Source organism: Crocodylus siamensis, chromosome 2 (assembly GCF_052110815.1).
Source record: "Crocodylus siamensis isolate JL-2025a chromosome 2, ASM5211081v1, whole genome shotgun sequence".
Classification (NCBI taxonomy): Eukaryota; Metazoa; Chordata; order Crocodylia; family Crocodylidae; genus Crocodylus; species Crocodylus siamensis.
Window position 1 is genome coordinate 186,541,893 of NC_143396.1, and position 15,808 is coordinate 186,557,700.

Below are 15,808 nucleotides of genomic sequence, written 5' to 3' on the forward strand. Positions count from 1 at the left end.
ACTGGGTAGATATTTCTTTAAGCTCCTAAGTGACTAAGGGGGCTTGCAACATTCGCTTAGTGGTGCAGTGGGATCTGATCCCTGATCCTAGCAATCCCATACATGTATGGCAATATGTGTGATTGCTGGGATTGGGGATCAGATCCCAAACAAGTCCCTAATGTAGATGGGGACAGGGTTCAGCATCAGGACTGGGGCAATCAGCTGATTGTTAGCATTAGGTTGTGGGTGCTACAGGTTCAATTTATGGTACCATAAATGTGGAATGTCTTTGTGACTAGCTTGCCACTTTATAGCACCATGAATCAGATGCATGTGTAGCACAGTTACTATTTATAGCACGATTAACTATTTATCGCATCACAAGTGTAACATGTACTAGAAGCTTAAGAACCGTTATCCTTGTGGCACTTAGGCTACAAACAGATGTTATGGTTGTCCTGGAAGAAATGATCTTCTTCTGGTTCAGACGTCCATGTCCATTGTCTCAGGACAAACCCTAAAAAGGTTTGCAGGATGAGAAGTGTTAACCCTTTGTGTGTGACAGGTTGCCCTGGGATTGCATTATTGAATCAGTGGCTGAAAAGCAGCAGTGCATTCAGCTTCTCACTAATTCCTATATGTACATGCCAGTCTCATGACTTTTCTGGTCTGGGACAAACATGGGCACAGCTGGACCCAGGACAAGTACAGCATCTGTTTGTAATCTTAGATATCTATGAGTGATGTTGATTTGAGTCCTGGAGAAAAAAATCAGATGCTGGATGAGTCCTTCTCCTCGTTGCCACCTTTTTGTTACATATTCTTAAGACATAGGAAAATGTGTGTTACAAAGGTAGATGAACTAATGATTTTTAGGTTTCGAGGCAGTTTGGAACAGGATTGCATGTAAAAGCCCTGGTGCCATTTAGATGCCAAAGAAATGAAAAAGGATCTAGTCCAAATCACTTTTTCAAAATATAACTTAGATTTGCTGTTTGGGCCACCCATGCACAACTAGAATTGCCACAGTGTCCTCTAAGTTTTCACAAGAAATTTGAATAAACAACTGCATGACTTTTCACTTTATCTGTGCACTGGTAACATTTTTTGATGATACAGGAATTTTCCAGTCTCTCTCCTTAACCAACACAAGCATGTGTCACAGGGATGTTGAGCTAAGCTCAAAGTGTAGCTCTTCAGTTTCAGTTTAACACAACACAGTATTAAAATATGTTGTCATCAAAGGGCTAATATTTTAGACTAAAAATGTGCATGGTTTTCTTTAAAATATGAAAATCAATTATAATCAGGACACACAAAATGAAGCAGTCACCCTTTGACCCTGACCCTTGGTGTCGACAAAAGTGACTTAAGCCATACAATAAGGGGGTTCCCTTTCAGAGACAGACCAGGGCTTTTCCTGTAAGATTTTAAATTTGTAACAGTTAATCTCATGATTTCATTTAATCTTAACATTTTATAACAGTTCAACCTGCCTTTTGAAAAAAATCTAACAAAGAAATTTCTATTACAGCATTCAGAATTAACAAAAAGTAATACTTTTTTCCCAAATTGGTTGACTTTACATTTAGAGGCATAAAATATATAGGAAATATAGACCGAAAACTTCTGAAGTCCTTCCACTAATTCTCTTCTTTTCAGTTCAGTATCCCATGCCCACTGATGTAATAGTTGGGCAGCACTCATGACCAGTCTTGGATGTAAATACCTATAGACGTTTGAAAGTAATACTAGTCCATAACTAATGTAGTATAAGTAGTTGTGCATTTGGGAATCTCAGACTTGCTCAATAGACTCCCATCTGTTTCCCTGCCCCTTCTCCCTTGGAGGACAGAGAGGTTACTGAAACCTGGCAACTTCTTGTTGCCCTTCCCTACCTTGGAGGAAGGTGGAAGTATAACTTTGTTGCTAGCTTTCCCACTTCTTACTTGACCCTGTTTCCCACAATGCTGTTTTCCTTCAAAAGGTCGTAAGGTACTTTCTTGATCTGGAGTTGTCTGAAGTGGTTAGCAGAGAAAGATGACCTATTGCCTTTATATTTTTTCACTTTTTCTCTGTTTTCTTTGGGGCAGTCAATAGAATCCTCCAGGTTTTTAAGAGACTGGCTTGCTCCCTAATTTCTGATTCTTCTATAGAGCTAGCAAGAGCACTGGATTCATTTTTTTCCACTTCTGGTTGGAGCTTCTCTCAGAAGCTCTCATTTTCCTGTCATACACAGTTTGCATGTGGACATGATAATATTCTGAGTTGGAGGGAAAAGAAGCCTGTGTGAGTCGTACGCAAAGTAAAATACCGATATTTAACATATTTTTGGCTTGCTTTACAAAAGGATCCTGTATCTTTTTCTTAGGAGAGCCATGCAATTTACCCATAAACAGATCGTTAAGCATCATTAGTGCAAAGAATAAATGTACCGTAGTTTCATATTAATTAAGCACTCTCTACAGAGTAAACTTTGAAAGTTAAATGAGAAATTTTTCAGCCATTTTCTCAAGTCAAGTTATTTCTCCATGGGTACTAGGGGAGCTCGCTTTGCTTGTTCCATAACCAAGGCTAACCTTTCCCTTAGTTTGTCAATGACAGCAAATGGTCCACATACTGTACTGTTGCTACATAATGCTGTACCCATATAGAAATCTTTTAGAAATAACACCCCCCAAACAAAACAAAGCCAAACAATTCAACTGCTTTACCTTGTAAACATTTTTCTTTCCAATTTCACTTAATTTACCCTCGGCCTTATTTATTTTTTTATGTTAATCAAAATGTGACCTGGGTAATACATTAAATAGTTATTATACTGGGAAGATTTAGTTGGAAGAAATGAGGGATTTCATATTGCACTGTATTTAATTCAGTCATTCTCAACTAGGGTGCCGTGGCACCCTGAGGTGCCTTGAAAACCGTTCAAGGATACTGTGAAGTAACATACAATATTAGGTGTGCAAGTGTGATTCACAAGATAAACCCAGAAATTTCAAATAGGAATCACAGTGTCATAGTTAGTAGGGTTGGAAGGGACCTGAGCAGATCATCAAGTCCAACCCCCTGCCATGGGCAGGAAAGAGTACTGGGGTCAAACGACCCCGGCTAGGTGTCTATCACACCTTCTTTTTAAAGACCCTCAGGGTAGGGGTGAGCACCACTCCATAGTGTTAAAGGCAGTCTGGCCTGTTTTGGCCTCTCTGATTTCTTTGCAATAGGAAGATTGCTTTACTGTTTTTCTTTAGTCCAAAAATGATTGAAAACTCATGAGCTGTTATTTTCCAAGGGGTGCCTTGACTCAGTTGAGGAGCGCCTTGAATCTAAAAAGTTTGAGGAAACACTCTTGTCAGAAAAAAAGAAAAGAAATACCCAGTGCCAATTTCTCTACTGCTTCACAGTTGTAACATTCACTCGTGTTTGGAATACAGCTGTATGCTGGGATCTTTTAAATAATTCTTAGTAACATATGTGTTCAAACTGCCACTTTGGGGGAAAAAATGGCTTTTGTACTTAAATTAATTTCTTTGTGAATATTGTTCAAAAACTATAATCTACCTGATATTTACAGTACGTCTTTCCTTCATGTTTAGGTACACCAGAAAGCCTGGCAGAAAAAGAGCGACAGCTCTCTACCATGATCACCCAGCTGATCAGTTTACGGGAGCAGCTCCTGGCTGCCCATGATGAACAGAAAAAGCTGGCAGCCTCACAAATTGAAAAACAACGGCAGCAAATGGACCTTGCTCGCCAACAGCAAGAACAGGTGAGGCTTTGAGAAACCAGCAAAAATGTTTCATGCAGAACATTAGAAGGCTCATAATAAGCATTGTTCCGCTTGGTGTTTCCTTTCCTTTCCATTATTACAAGAGTTTAAATTCCCTCATTATAGAAAAAGTATTATAAATTGCTTTTTCTTTTTCATATAGGAACCAGAGTAAAAATAGGCATGGAATTTCAATGCATTTATTTTCTAGCTGTAATTAAAGCCTTATTTCTTGCTTCTTATGAGATGCAGTGTAGTAAGTCCCCCAGTAAAGCAGACTGTGAAACAACTATAATTGTTTAACTCTTTTATTCCCTCTATGACAACAAAAGAGAGAAAAATGGGTAGAGAGCTGGCACCCCAAAATATCTCCATAGAAAAGAAAGTAAGGAATATTTGTAAGAGACCAAATTGTCCTAAAGAGCTGTCCTTGTCTGGTGCAAAAATCTAACAATGATGCCATATACTAGTCCCCCAGGCATTAAATCAGACAGATCCAAATTAATGTATGGTTTTTAGGAATCTGACATTATTACTAGAATTATCTTTTCAGTTAAATATATTTTATAGGGTATATACAGCAATATATGCTCTGTTGATTTTAATGAGTTGTGACGTCTGGTATTTTATGTGCTTGAATATTTGCCCACATGTAGGAATATGGACTCATCCCCTAATGGAAAATAACATAAAGGAACACTGTAAAAAATCAGAAGTTAGAATGTCATTTAGCCATCCAGAGATGACACAGTAATTAACTATTGACACTTGTGAATAAGCTAGCACAAATTAATCTTGACACATTTGCAGACGAGTGATATCTTACAGTGAACACTTTGTAATTATATTTCAAAATGAAAATTAAATGACACTTAAAACTAGGTTGTCATGCTCAATGAAGCGAGCATGTAGCTCAACCGATTGGCAAATAAAATTCAGAATTTCAGCCACATGGTGCTTATGTACCATCGTTTACTGTGTTGAGCCTATACATCTAGACTGCGCTATGGTAATGCACTCTGGTGTTTTGGATGCATTTTTCTATCTTAGCTCTATACCGTTTAGGAGAAGCCATCAATATTAGATGAAGAGACGTAGTTTGTTTCCATCAGGAAATGAATATTCAAATACCACTATACTGTACTTAGATCTGTAACAAGATGCATACCAGTCCATGCTCGCAACAAAGCCGGCAGCGCTACCCTGCATGTTTACAATGCAAGGGAGGGTGTAGGTCACCAGCAATTCCAAATGATTCCAAACATTAGATCCAGTACCTAGGACAGATGTGTAATAGTCCCAAAAATAATTGCATTATGATTTTATTCTGAATCTCATTTCTATCTGAAGCTACCACACGGTGCATTCTTTCGGAATCAGATGATTAGTATCTTTTTGGCATTTGCCTGAGCTGAGTTTTGAGTTTGCAGCATGGTACAGACCAAATTCTCTGAAGTCCACTTGTGAACATACTTCACTGTAGGATGAAATGGCATGATGGATACATCATTCATAAAACAGCATAATTTAAGTGTTCTACACGTGTGTGAATAGTCCCTGCAGGAGGGTGCCCACTGCAGTTGCTCCTCTAAACAAAAATGGCACTGAACATAGATTGTATTTGTGACTATATTGTCTAATCACACAGTATCCCCCTCTCCTCCAGACTTTAGGAGCCCATTTGAGCTAATTGCTTAACTAGCAGGATAGGGTGCAAATCTTTAGTCCTTACTCATTTAACTACCATTGATTGAACTGGAAGAAGACTGCAGGACCATGCTTATAAAGAGACTTTAATCCCATTTGTGGGCAACAGTTTAGTCCCTACTACTGAGCTGGATTCTTTTCTGTTCTGCCATTTGTCATGTCTCCCAGGTCCAGTGACTGGTAGACACTGTTCAGGTGTTTGAAGACATAAGTGAGATTTATGTAGTGTGTGGATCTTTTGCTGGTCTCTGTGCAAAGGTGAATTTCTCCTGGAGCCATGAAACTAAAACACTGAGTGTAAAGGTCGGGGGGGAAGAATCTCAGAACTGATCATTTGGGGCTATGTTGTTGTTTTCTGCTAGGAGGTGTAAAAAGCTAACATACAGTTTTGTTCTGCTTTTGATGTAGTTTATTTGAACTATTTCCACTAAGGATAGAGAAAAATGCAGTGGTATATCTCAAAATCATCCTTACTGAATTCATTGTATTTTTAGTAAAAATTGTATCTGAACTGCTTTCTTATTTTTATTGTTTTTGCCTTTTCAAGTTTAAGCATAAGCATTTACTGTATGTTAATTTAAAACCGTATAATATGTCAGAGAGAAAAAAAGAAAAGTGTTTTTGCCAGGGGACAGGGAACAAAATATTCTTGAGTTCATACTTTAACTCTGATGTTGACTTTCACTGTGATAATTCATCAGAGGTTTGACTGTCCCCCTACCCAGACAAATATTTATAGGAAGGGAAATGATACTTGAGAAATAAGTGAGTATTTTGTTACTGAATATAGTGTCATATCCTCAGCAGTGGGAGGATACAGTCCTAGCAGATGGGCAAAGTGTCAGAATTGCTAGACGGGCTCCCTAAGAAACAGTCCCTGACCAGAACTACTGAACAGTTGTCCCTCTATGGCACCAGTTCCAGCAGGTCACCTAGGTCCCATTGCCTTCCCCATATTATAACTATGTGGGGAAGTTAGTGGTACCTGCTGTGCTGATTTCTGCATAAAACTATGAATTTGAAAGGAGCAGGCCCTCTCCCCTTGCACCATGATGCTGATTCCAGGTGATTTGTAGGATGCAAGGCTATATCTGTTTAGGGCCATGGACAGAAATTACACATAAACCAATATAAGTGATGGGAAACTTGTTCAATTCTGTAATACAACAGAAATTCAGTAAACATGAATTACTTTCAAAACGGATGAACTGATTTAAGATAAACCCGGATGGATGTAGTATCAGACTTAATTGATTTAGGTTAAATCGGTTAATGAACTTCTGTCCCAGATCCCCTCCATATTCAAGGTAACTCACAGTCCCTTAGCATCCCAGGATGCTTTGCAACTCCCCTGCAAACCTGCCTCCCCTTCCCCTTCTAGGGTGGGTGGGCTACATTAGCCCAAGCTGCTTGCTCCAGCCAAGCAAGAAGCTGTTTTAGCCCTTTGGCTTCTGGCCTGGCCCACTGTAGGCATATTGACTGCAGTTCTGGATTCAGAAGCGAATGTGTGTTCACTTACTTATCAGTTCAAGCTACGCAGCTTAGACTAATTTGCGAAGATTGAATTGATTCATTCTTGGTCTTTTTGACTGTCTGTACTTAGTCTAGGAAACCTTCCTTCAATCTGCACATATGCCTCAGTGCTCCCTGTTTCATTATTGAGTAGACATGCTTTCCTTCCACGTATACAAGGGAAATGTAGCAGCAGACACTTAACCTCTCATTGCCACTTTCTGCATACATAAAAAGAGGGTGATCATATTTACATTTGTCAGAGCGATGTTGTGAGTCTTGATTTCTTACGATCAAGTTCTGCCACCTCTATATACTGTGTGGCACCTTACTCCTCTCTCCTCAAGAGATCATTCAAGGTAAATAAACTTGGCAGAAGTTTGCCATTAATGATTTTTCTGTATTTTTAAGCAAAATATAAAAGCTACAAAAAGTCCCATTCAGCAAAGCATGAAAACATGTGCTTAGTCTGAAGCACCTGAATATTCCTTTCCCTATTCAGGAGAGCTCTTAACATTAAGCATATTCTATGGTAGCTAACAGTAATCACCGTAGTCAAAATTAAGGACATGTTTACTTTGTTGAATACTGATAAAAGTATGAAGATGCATAAGTTTAAGCATCTGTTTTGCTGCGGTGAGGGGTTTAAATGGTTAATGTGTAATTTTAACTGGAATACCACATTTTAATGTTACATTTAAATTTGAAATTGTTTGACCACCTACATGGGTACATCTAAAACAAAATATTCACTGTTCTTCCAGTTTTTTTACAATTGACTTCAATAGAAAAATCTTTAAAATGTTAGAATTAGGATAACTAATAAGAAGTTGTTTTCGCTCAGTACTATTGAAGCTTCACTGTTACTGTTTTAATTTAATGGAAAATTTATCTCTAATAGATTGCAAGACAACAACAGCAACTTCTGCAACAGCAGCACAAAATCAATCTACTGCAGCAGCAAATTCAGGTCAGTGTGTTTTATTGCTCTCTTCTGATTATACTTAAATTCCATTTACAGAAAAGGAAGAATCTAAAATAAAATAGCCACATGCTTCCCTCAAAAACCCAGTAAAGCTGTTCTTCAGGTCTCTGTGTCTTTGAAAATAATTAAAATTATATTTTTGGTGGAAACCTCTTTTGGTTAACAAGCCAAGTTTTTTTTTAAGTTATGATTTTATTTCCTTAAATTATACCATTTTGCTCCAGAATCTGCAATTATTTTCATTTATACACCATGAAAACAGCAGCAGATATTCAGTTATTGTTTGTAGATCTGTTTATTATACAGGGAAAATCAGTTTTATAAGATAAAGATGATTATGAAAAACACTCTATAGAAAATGGCTGCAATTGTCCTAATCAAAGCCAACGGTGACAGAGCAGGAAAATAGCCTTTCCCCAAAACCTATACTGAGACAGCACTAGGTACCCAGGCACTGATACCCACTCTAATATCCGAGGGACTACTGCTATACCATGACCTACAGACAGGTATGTACCTGTTGAAATACTTTGAAAGCAACTTCATAGCAACCTCATTCAACGGTAAATCATGGTTTGATTTTATGTAATCAGACCTTCTCTCTGATACACGCAGGGGAACAACCAACTGACAGCTTTCAGGTACTGTTAACTTGTGGGCCTACTGACCCTACTGCCTTTTTTCCCTCGCATATTCTACTTGGATGTCTTTCAGTCAACCTGGTCTTCAGGTTAAATTGTCACAGTCACAGTTGATAGGTTGCTGTGGGGCCAGTTACTAGTGGCATCAAGTTGGATCAGTGCAGGTTGCTTGCCTTCGTCCCTGCTGTCCAGCTAGCCAATATGTTTTAGTTGGCTGAAGGTGGAAGTGTTCCTTTCTTTTTCCAAACCCCAGTGTTTTCCTGTTCCTTTATAAATATACAGTACCATAGTTATTTTGTTTGGACTTTAATTGATATAATTAACATTTATTAACTGCTTTGACTCCTGGGGGTTGGAAGACAAAGAATTGTGAAATGTTATCATCATTGTTGTTGTTTATTGGTGGAACGTAGTTTTGAAAAGGCTATGTCATTATATTGGTTGGGAATTAGAGCTGGAGATAAAATAGTTAACATAGTTCAGGGAAATGAATATTACATCTTTTACAGCCCTGACTTTCAACACAGTTAGCATCAGTTTAAGATTATTAATCAGTTTATAATACACACAAAATCTTTTTCAGTTGGCATAAAAGCTAAGAGGAAAAAATAACTTCAGATATGAAATACAAGTAAATGTATTTCAGAAAATCTCATTTCAGGAGAAATGGACTTTACTATTTCTAAAATGAACAGGCTTTAATATTTCACAAAGGACTAACACAAAGATAGTCTTTAGGGGTGTGCAAAGGAGGCCGTATTTGATTCAGATTCAGATTTGGCTCGATTTGGGAGACAGTGATTTGATTAGCTGATTTGGATCACTGCCCCTATTCGATTTGGCCAAATCCAAATATGAAAATTCGATGCTGGTTTGGAGAATCAGCGATTCAGCCATAGACACAATTTTAAATGGTTTTTTTCTACATACCTCGACATACCAGGAGCAACTTGTGAATGCTGAGATGGTGGGGTGGATGGAGTGTCCCAAAGGAGCGTGGGGGTTCCCGCATGCTCGGCAGTGGACTCAGAAGTGGACTGGAACTACTTCCAGTCTACTTCCGGGTCCGCCGCTGAGCACGCTGGGGACCCCCGCCCCCCCTGCTCCTATGGGACACTCCATCCGCCCCACCATCTCAGTGTTCATGAGCTGCCTGCTACCTTGAGGTATGTAGAAAAAATATTTAAAGTTGTGTCTATGTTCAAATCATCAAATCTCTGCGAATTAATTTGGAAGTTTCCAATTCAATTCAAGGAAATTAAATGGTCTTCTGATTTGATTTGGATTTGGAGATTCGGGTGTTGAATTGGGCCAAACCTCTGCTGAATTGAATCAGTGACTGAAGCTTCGCACCGCCCTAATAGCCTCTGTAACAACAATTTCTTCTGATTTCATTACGTGCATTTTCACAGATGTTAAATTTTTGAATGCATACCAGAACATTTCTTTTAATATATGTTGACATGTGGATTTCCAAGTTATGATGCTGTAGCCCTCTGAAGCATTTGAGGTGAAGTCCTAACTTTCTGGCAAAAAAGCTCAGAATCACTAGGATATAGTGGCTGTCCTGGTCATTTTCCTCCATGACCTAGCATGATCTCCTTGGCTGCCCTTTGATTATCTAATTACAATTATTCACAAAAAATTTCTTTTAAAATGTTACTTTTGATGGGAAGTGGAACACACAAAACTGACATAGTGGCACAAGTCACGTTTTCTGAATATGGCAGAACATTGGCAAGTCTCAGTGAAAATATTCCTACTTCATATTACTGGCCCTGGGAGGTTTAGGAGTTCAACTAGCTCTTTTTCCAAGGTTTTCTCTTGGTTTTAGTAATTGGCCTCTAGCACACTAACTGAATGGTGCTATTTTCAGACCACCAGTCAGAAAAAGTCTATAGAAGTCCTCATGAGCTTCCAGATGGTCATGGTAGGGTAAGAAATATATTTTGGTAATAGGAGGGGGCTTAGACCCTACGTGATGGTGCTGGCACCTCAGATAGTCTTGCTTGCCAGAGGAATGGTTTATGGATACACTACTTTGGAATATGTTCAGAACCAGGTTTCCTTTTGTATTTGGTGAACTTACAGCAAAAAAAAGTCAAAGTAACATTCATAAGTTTCCTAAAGGGCTATTGTAAACCTTTTTATGGTTAGAAAATGTGAAAGATCTTTTTTTAAAAGAAGGAATCATTAATATGCTATCAAGTGTATGGCCATGTGAAAAAGAATGTTGCTTGAGTACCAGGTTGCTATTTTCTTTATGGAGATAAAATCCACAGATATTTCTGAGATTCATCGTGAAATCTTTCTGATTTGGTTGCAACATTACAAAGAGATGGTGATGCTTATGTCCTCACACCATACTTTCCAGTAGCTATTGGTGTTCCCAATTTCACTTATTGCACTGGGATTATAGTTTCATAGTTTCATAGTTTGTAGGGTCGGAAGGGACCTGAGCAGATCATCTAGTCCGCCCCCTGCCATGGCAGGAAAGAGTACTGGGGTCAAATGACCCCAGCAAGATGTTCATCTAACCTCCTCCTAAACACCCCCAGGGTAGGAGCCTGCACCATTTCTCTTGGAAGTTGGTTCCAGACCCTAGCCGCCCTGACCATGAAGTAGCGCCTCCTGATGTCTAACCTAAACCTACCCTCTGCCAGCTTGTGACCGTTATTCCTGGTCACTCCTGGCGGTGCTCGGGGAAACAGTGACTCCACCAGTGCCTGCTGATCCCCCCTGACTAGTTTATAACAGGCCACAAGATCCCCCCTCAGCCTTCTCTTTTGGTGAACAGGTTCAGGTCCTGCAGCCTCTCCTCATAGGGCCTGCCCTGTTGTCCCCTGATCATACGAGTGGCCCTCCTCTGGACCCTCTCCATGCTGTCGACATCCCTCTTGAAGTGCAGTGCCCAGAATTGGACGCGATACTCCAGCTGCGGCCTGACCAGTGCCGCATAGAGGGGGAGGATCATCTCCTTGGACCTGCTCGAGATGCATCTGGGGATTAATTCTGATGCTGACTGAATTCTTGATAATAATTAGGATCTCTGCCTTGATAGTGTTTACTGTAACCTAGATACATGAAGTCATGACCACACAAATTTGCCAACAGAACTCACACGACTTATGTCTTCCACTGAGACTGAGAGGGTTTCCCTTCTGTCTACCTGCTTCCTGCGCCCCTTTCTATGTGAAGATGTTAACAAAGGTTTTAGTTGGGGCCCGTGACTATTCCTCTTCCTTCAGTGTTTCTCCCCTACCCTTTCCCAGAATAAGGAAAAGCTTCATTGGGTTTGGAGGCTCAGATAGTGTAGGATGTTCCTAGACTATGGTTTTATATCATTTGAGGTCTATTGAGTGAAAAATATATTGTTGGAATAATTCTCATTTACATGTACAGGGTAGATCTAATCCATGCGTTTTATCAGGAGAGAAATTTTCCTTCCACATACATTGATCAGGCTGGTAGCGGACTTCTCATATTCCCCTCAGGCATCTTGCAAGGATCATCTTGTCAGTTATTAGGGTTGTTGGGCAGGTGCCATGACAAATATGCATGTAGTCTCACAGGAAGAATGTGAGTTGTTAGGATTATTCAGGAGGACTTCTGTTTTAACTGGTGTTTACCCTACTTAGTCTACTATGGCCATGAGCCAAATGTTTCTTCTTTCTTTGTTCTTGCTAATTTTATTGCCTGTTTGTTAGCCAGGATTTCCCTGAAAGAGAAGTTAGTGGCCTTTGTCTCCTCCTTTATCTTGTCATGGGTTTGGGAATGAGGGAGAGCTTCCTTGCTGTTGAATGGATTTCCAGTAGTGTAACTGGGAGAGAGAGGAAGCAACATTTCTGCAACCTGAAACCCCCTGAGGAAAGTTGATGAAGTATGAGTGAGTCAAGGATAGGCTGAAAGAGGTGATCCTTCATGGATCCTCTGGCATTCCCTTCTGTCAGGATATATGAAGTGCTTTGTAGCGGAGACTGCAGTCTAGTGACAGAAGTCGCCTCCATGAAGCAGCACCACAATGCCCCTCTGACTTGACGGGAAAACAGTTTTACATTAAAATGTGCCTGTATCTGCCCAAATGAGTTATTTGGGCTGCACAGAGTTTTAACCTGTGCACATTTGTCAGTTTAAGAAGCCTCTTTTACAACCCTTTTGTGCCAAGGATGACTATTTATGATGAAAAATGGTGAGAGTTCTTATCTTTGCTCTGTATCCAGGGAAAAACAATAATAATATTGCCCTCTTTAAAAGAGATGATAAAATGTGACTAGCACAGGTGTCAGTTCCATCTGGACATACGCCTATTCATGGCACAGCTACTTGGAAATAAGTACAGTACATTCTCTCCTCCAGTAGTCAGGGGTAAGGAATTGCTGATGCAAAGTTGTCATCATATGAGACACCCTGTATGTTTTGCTAATCTTCTGAGTTACACAGCATAGTTTTTAAAACAATTATTTTAATATTATAATGAATGTTGTTATTTAACCCATGGAGCATTTTGAAATAATTTGGAGGAGGTTTTGCATAGCAGGAAAAAGTGGAAAGACTCCTTTTAAAACAATCGCCCATTCTCCTTTTACATATCCATTACTTCAAACTGCTTATTTCCTTTAGGCTTTTCAAAGATCATTTGTCCATTCCTACCTCATTACTGTGTGCTGTGCAAGTTTATCAATGGTGTGCCAACAGCAAATACTTTGTGTATTTCATCTATTTCATGTAAAACCAAGTCATTACAGGAGCGATGAGCTCATTTAATTTTCTCACAATTCATGATTTCTGCATATGGATTTGGGGGGGCAGTTGTCTGGTGGTTAGAGCAAGGAAGCAGGAGTTAGAAGTTATTGCCCGTTTCACCTCTGGTTCAGTATCAGATGCAAGATGAGTCAATTTTCATTCTTTGTGCACCTATCTAAAGTGCTTGGAGATCTTCAGAAGAAAGTCTGTATCTAGTATATTATGAAACTCCATGCCTCCTTCCAAGTGCTTTCCCTACCTCCCTTTCTATATGAAGAATGTTATAGGTTACCTTTAAACCATTCTAAAGGTACTTAAGATGAGAGGGTCCATGCACTAAAATGTGTTAAACTGTGCTAATTACCCTCTAAACATCTTAAAAGGTATGCCTATTGGGGCCAGGGTTATCTTTGAGCCATTCTGCCTAGCTCAAGCTAGGGTATTGTTGACCTGTTCCATGGAGATAAAGCAATCAGTTTGCAGTCATCCAGGATCCCTGGATGCATGACTCCCAGCCCCTCTTAACCCACTTTCCCAAGTTCTACTGTCCAGGGGCTGGTCCCAAGCCAGCACCTTCCTGCCAGTGGGTAGGTCCCCACCCACATGGCACCACTGCTGGCTTCAAGCAGCTCAGGAGACCCAATTCAGTCCCGGCTAGGGAGCAAGCATTCAGGCCTCCCTTCAGAGAACAAAGCTTTGAAAGCTTTTGCCTCTCTTAGCCAGGAAAATTGGGCGGTGGGGGGAGCAGCATGGCTTTCATTCCTGGCTCCCATATTCCTGGGAGGGAGAGGGAAAGGGCTGCCTAGCACTGAGTGGGGTGAAAGCATGGAGAGCCTGGGGAGACATGCTTCCCTGGCATCCATGCTATTGCACTCTCACTGCACTTAACCCCCAGGGCACCACTCCCAGAGAAAGGATAGAGCCCTGGCTCTTGGCCAAGCTGCTGCTTCCCAGGCCTTCTAGTGGCAAGTCACATTTGTGTAGGTGAGAGAGGGCATTAAGCCTTATGCTGCAGCTGCACTGAAACTTTTCAGACGTTAACACTGCCTAATATTCCACAGATTTAGATTGGTGTAAAGGTAATTTATAACAGCACTCTTATAAGTTCTTTCTACAGATGATCGAATTAGAAAAAACTGGTGCCTGTAACTGAGAACCAGATCTTACATCTCCAAGCAGGCAAGTCTCTCATTGTTTTCTGGGGAGTTACAAAGGAGACAAGACTGCTGGACAAATAAAAACTAGAGCTAGGGGGTGATTTGTTTCATATCCTTCGAACTACATTTCTTTAAGACAGTAAAGGAAAAATTAGCCTACTCAATCAGTGTTGTGTTAAGGAAACTCATCCTGGGGCTGAGAGAGACTACTTTACAAACAAAAGGGCAAGTTCAGTGAATGGAAATCCTGAGGCTTGCCAGCAAATATCAAGCACAACTTTGCATGGTACTGGCCCTTGTCTCCCGGTGAGCCCACTATGTTACTGGTACCTTTTAGCTCTTTGCAGAACCCAGCCTGCTTTGTAGGTCTGTGATCCAGCCATGCCCTGTTGATGGAGGAAAATTAATCAAATGTATTAAAACTCTGAGCACAGTTCTCTAAGCATTCTTCAGGAAGTACACCCATTAGAGTCTACAGGTGCAGAGGAGTTTCCACTGCTGCCTCAACTCCCACTTGTGCAGGTTTTGTTGGAATAAATCCTAAACTTAGGCCAGAACTGTTAAAAAAAACAAAAACCTCGGCATTGACAATTGGGGCCAGCCCACTGGATGTTCGGCTTCTATTAAAATCTGGCAGTAAGTGTCACAGGAGGAGATGAGCAATTTTGAAAAGCTTCTCCAAAGCCCTTTCATCTCTTTCTCTTCCCCCTATTCCCTTTTAAAGCTGTATATGGGGTGCCATTGCAGGGCATTTATTTTTCTGTTTGAATCAGGAGTAGTTTTCCTTTGCATAGAAAAACTGGGTTCTTCTGCCTTTGTAAGTATTCTGTTTTAATTGAGCCACTAGAAATTATTTCTAATAGTAATTTTGTTCTAGTTTTAAATATGTACTTTCATGCTGTGTAGTTTAATATCAACAAGCTTGCATTGTCTATTTCTATTAAAATAAGTGAACATGATTACCAGGAGAGTAAACAAACAAAAGAATAGTAACATAAAAATTACAACTATTTAAGCTGCCCTTGAATATGAATCATTTGAATCATACTTAAAAGTTAAGAGGCTGAACCAACGAATCTCTCTCCTTATCCATGATTAACTACTGACAATTCAGGTACCTGGTGAGCTGAATAAGGACTATCTCTTTATGTGAAGTGCGTGTCTAAAGATCAGGAATAATTACATTCCACATTAGCCTGCATGGCCTGCATGACCTGGTTAATTAATTTTTTGCTAGAATAATAATAGTAGAAATATATTTAAAGATATGCTTCATCATTAAGTATCTAATTGACCTCCAATTTTAAGAGCT

At 39.9% G+C, this 15,808-nt stretch overlaps 1 protein-coding gene across 20 annotated transcripts in view; it reads left to right on the forward strand.

Annotated features, from left to right (window-relative positions):
* Window positions 1-15,808, forward strand: part of SOX6 (SRY-box transcription factor 6) — a 536,736-nt gene that overhangs the window by 310,215 nt on the left and 210,713 nt on the right. For all 20 annotated transcript variants that reach the window (XM_090032599.1, XM_090032598.1, XM_090032613.1 and 17 more), the window contains 2 exons: window positions 3,579-3,751; window positions 7,872-7,940. In XM_090032599.1, the coding sequence (XP_089888725.1) occupies window positions 3,579-3,751; window positions 7,872-7,940 (242 nt within the window). The remainder of the gene's footprint in view (window positions 1-3,578; window positions 3,752-7,871; window positions 7,941-15,808) is intronic.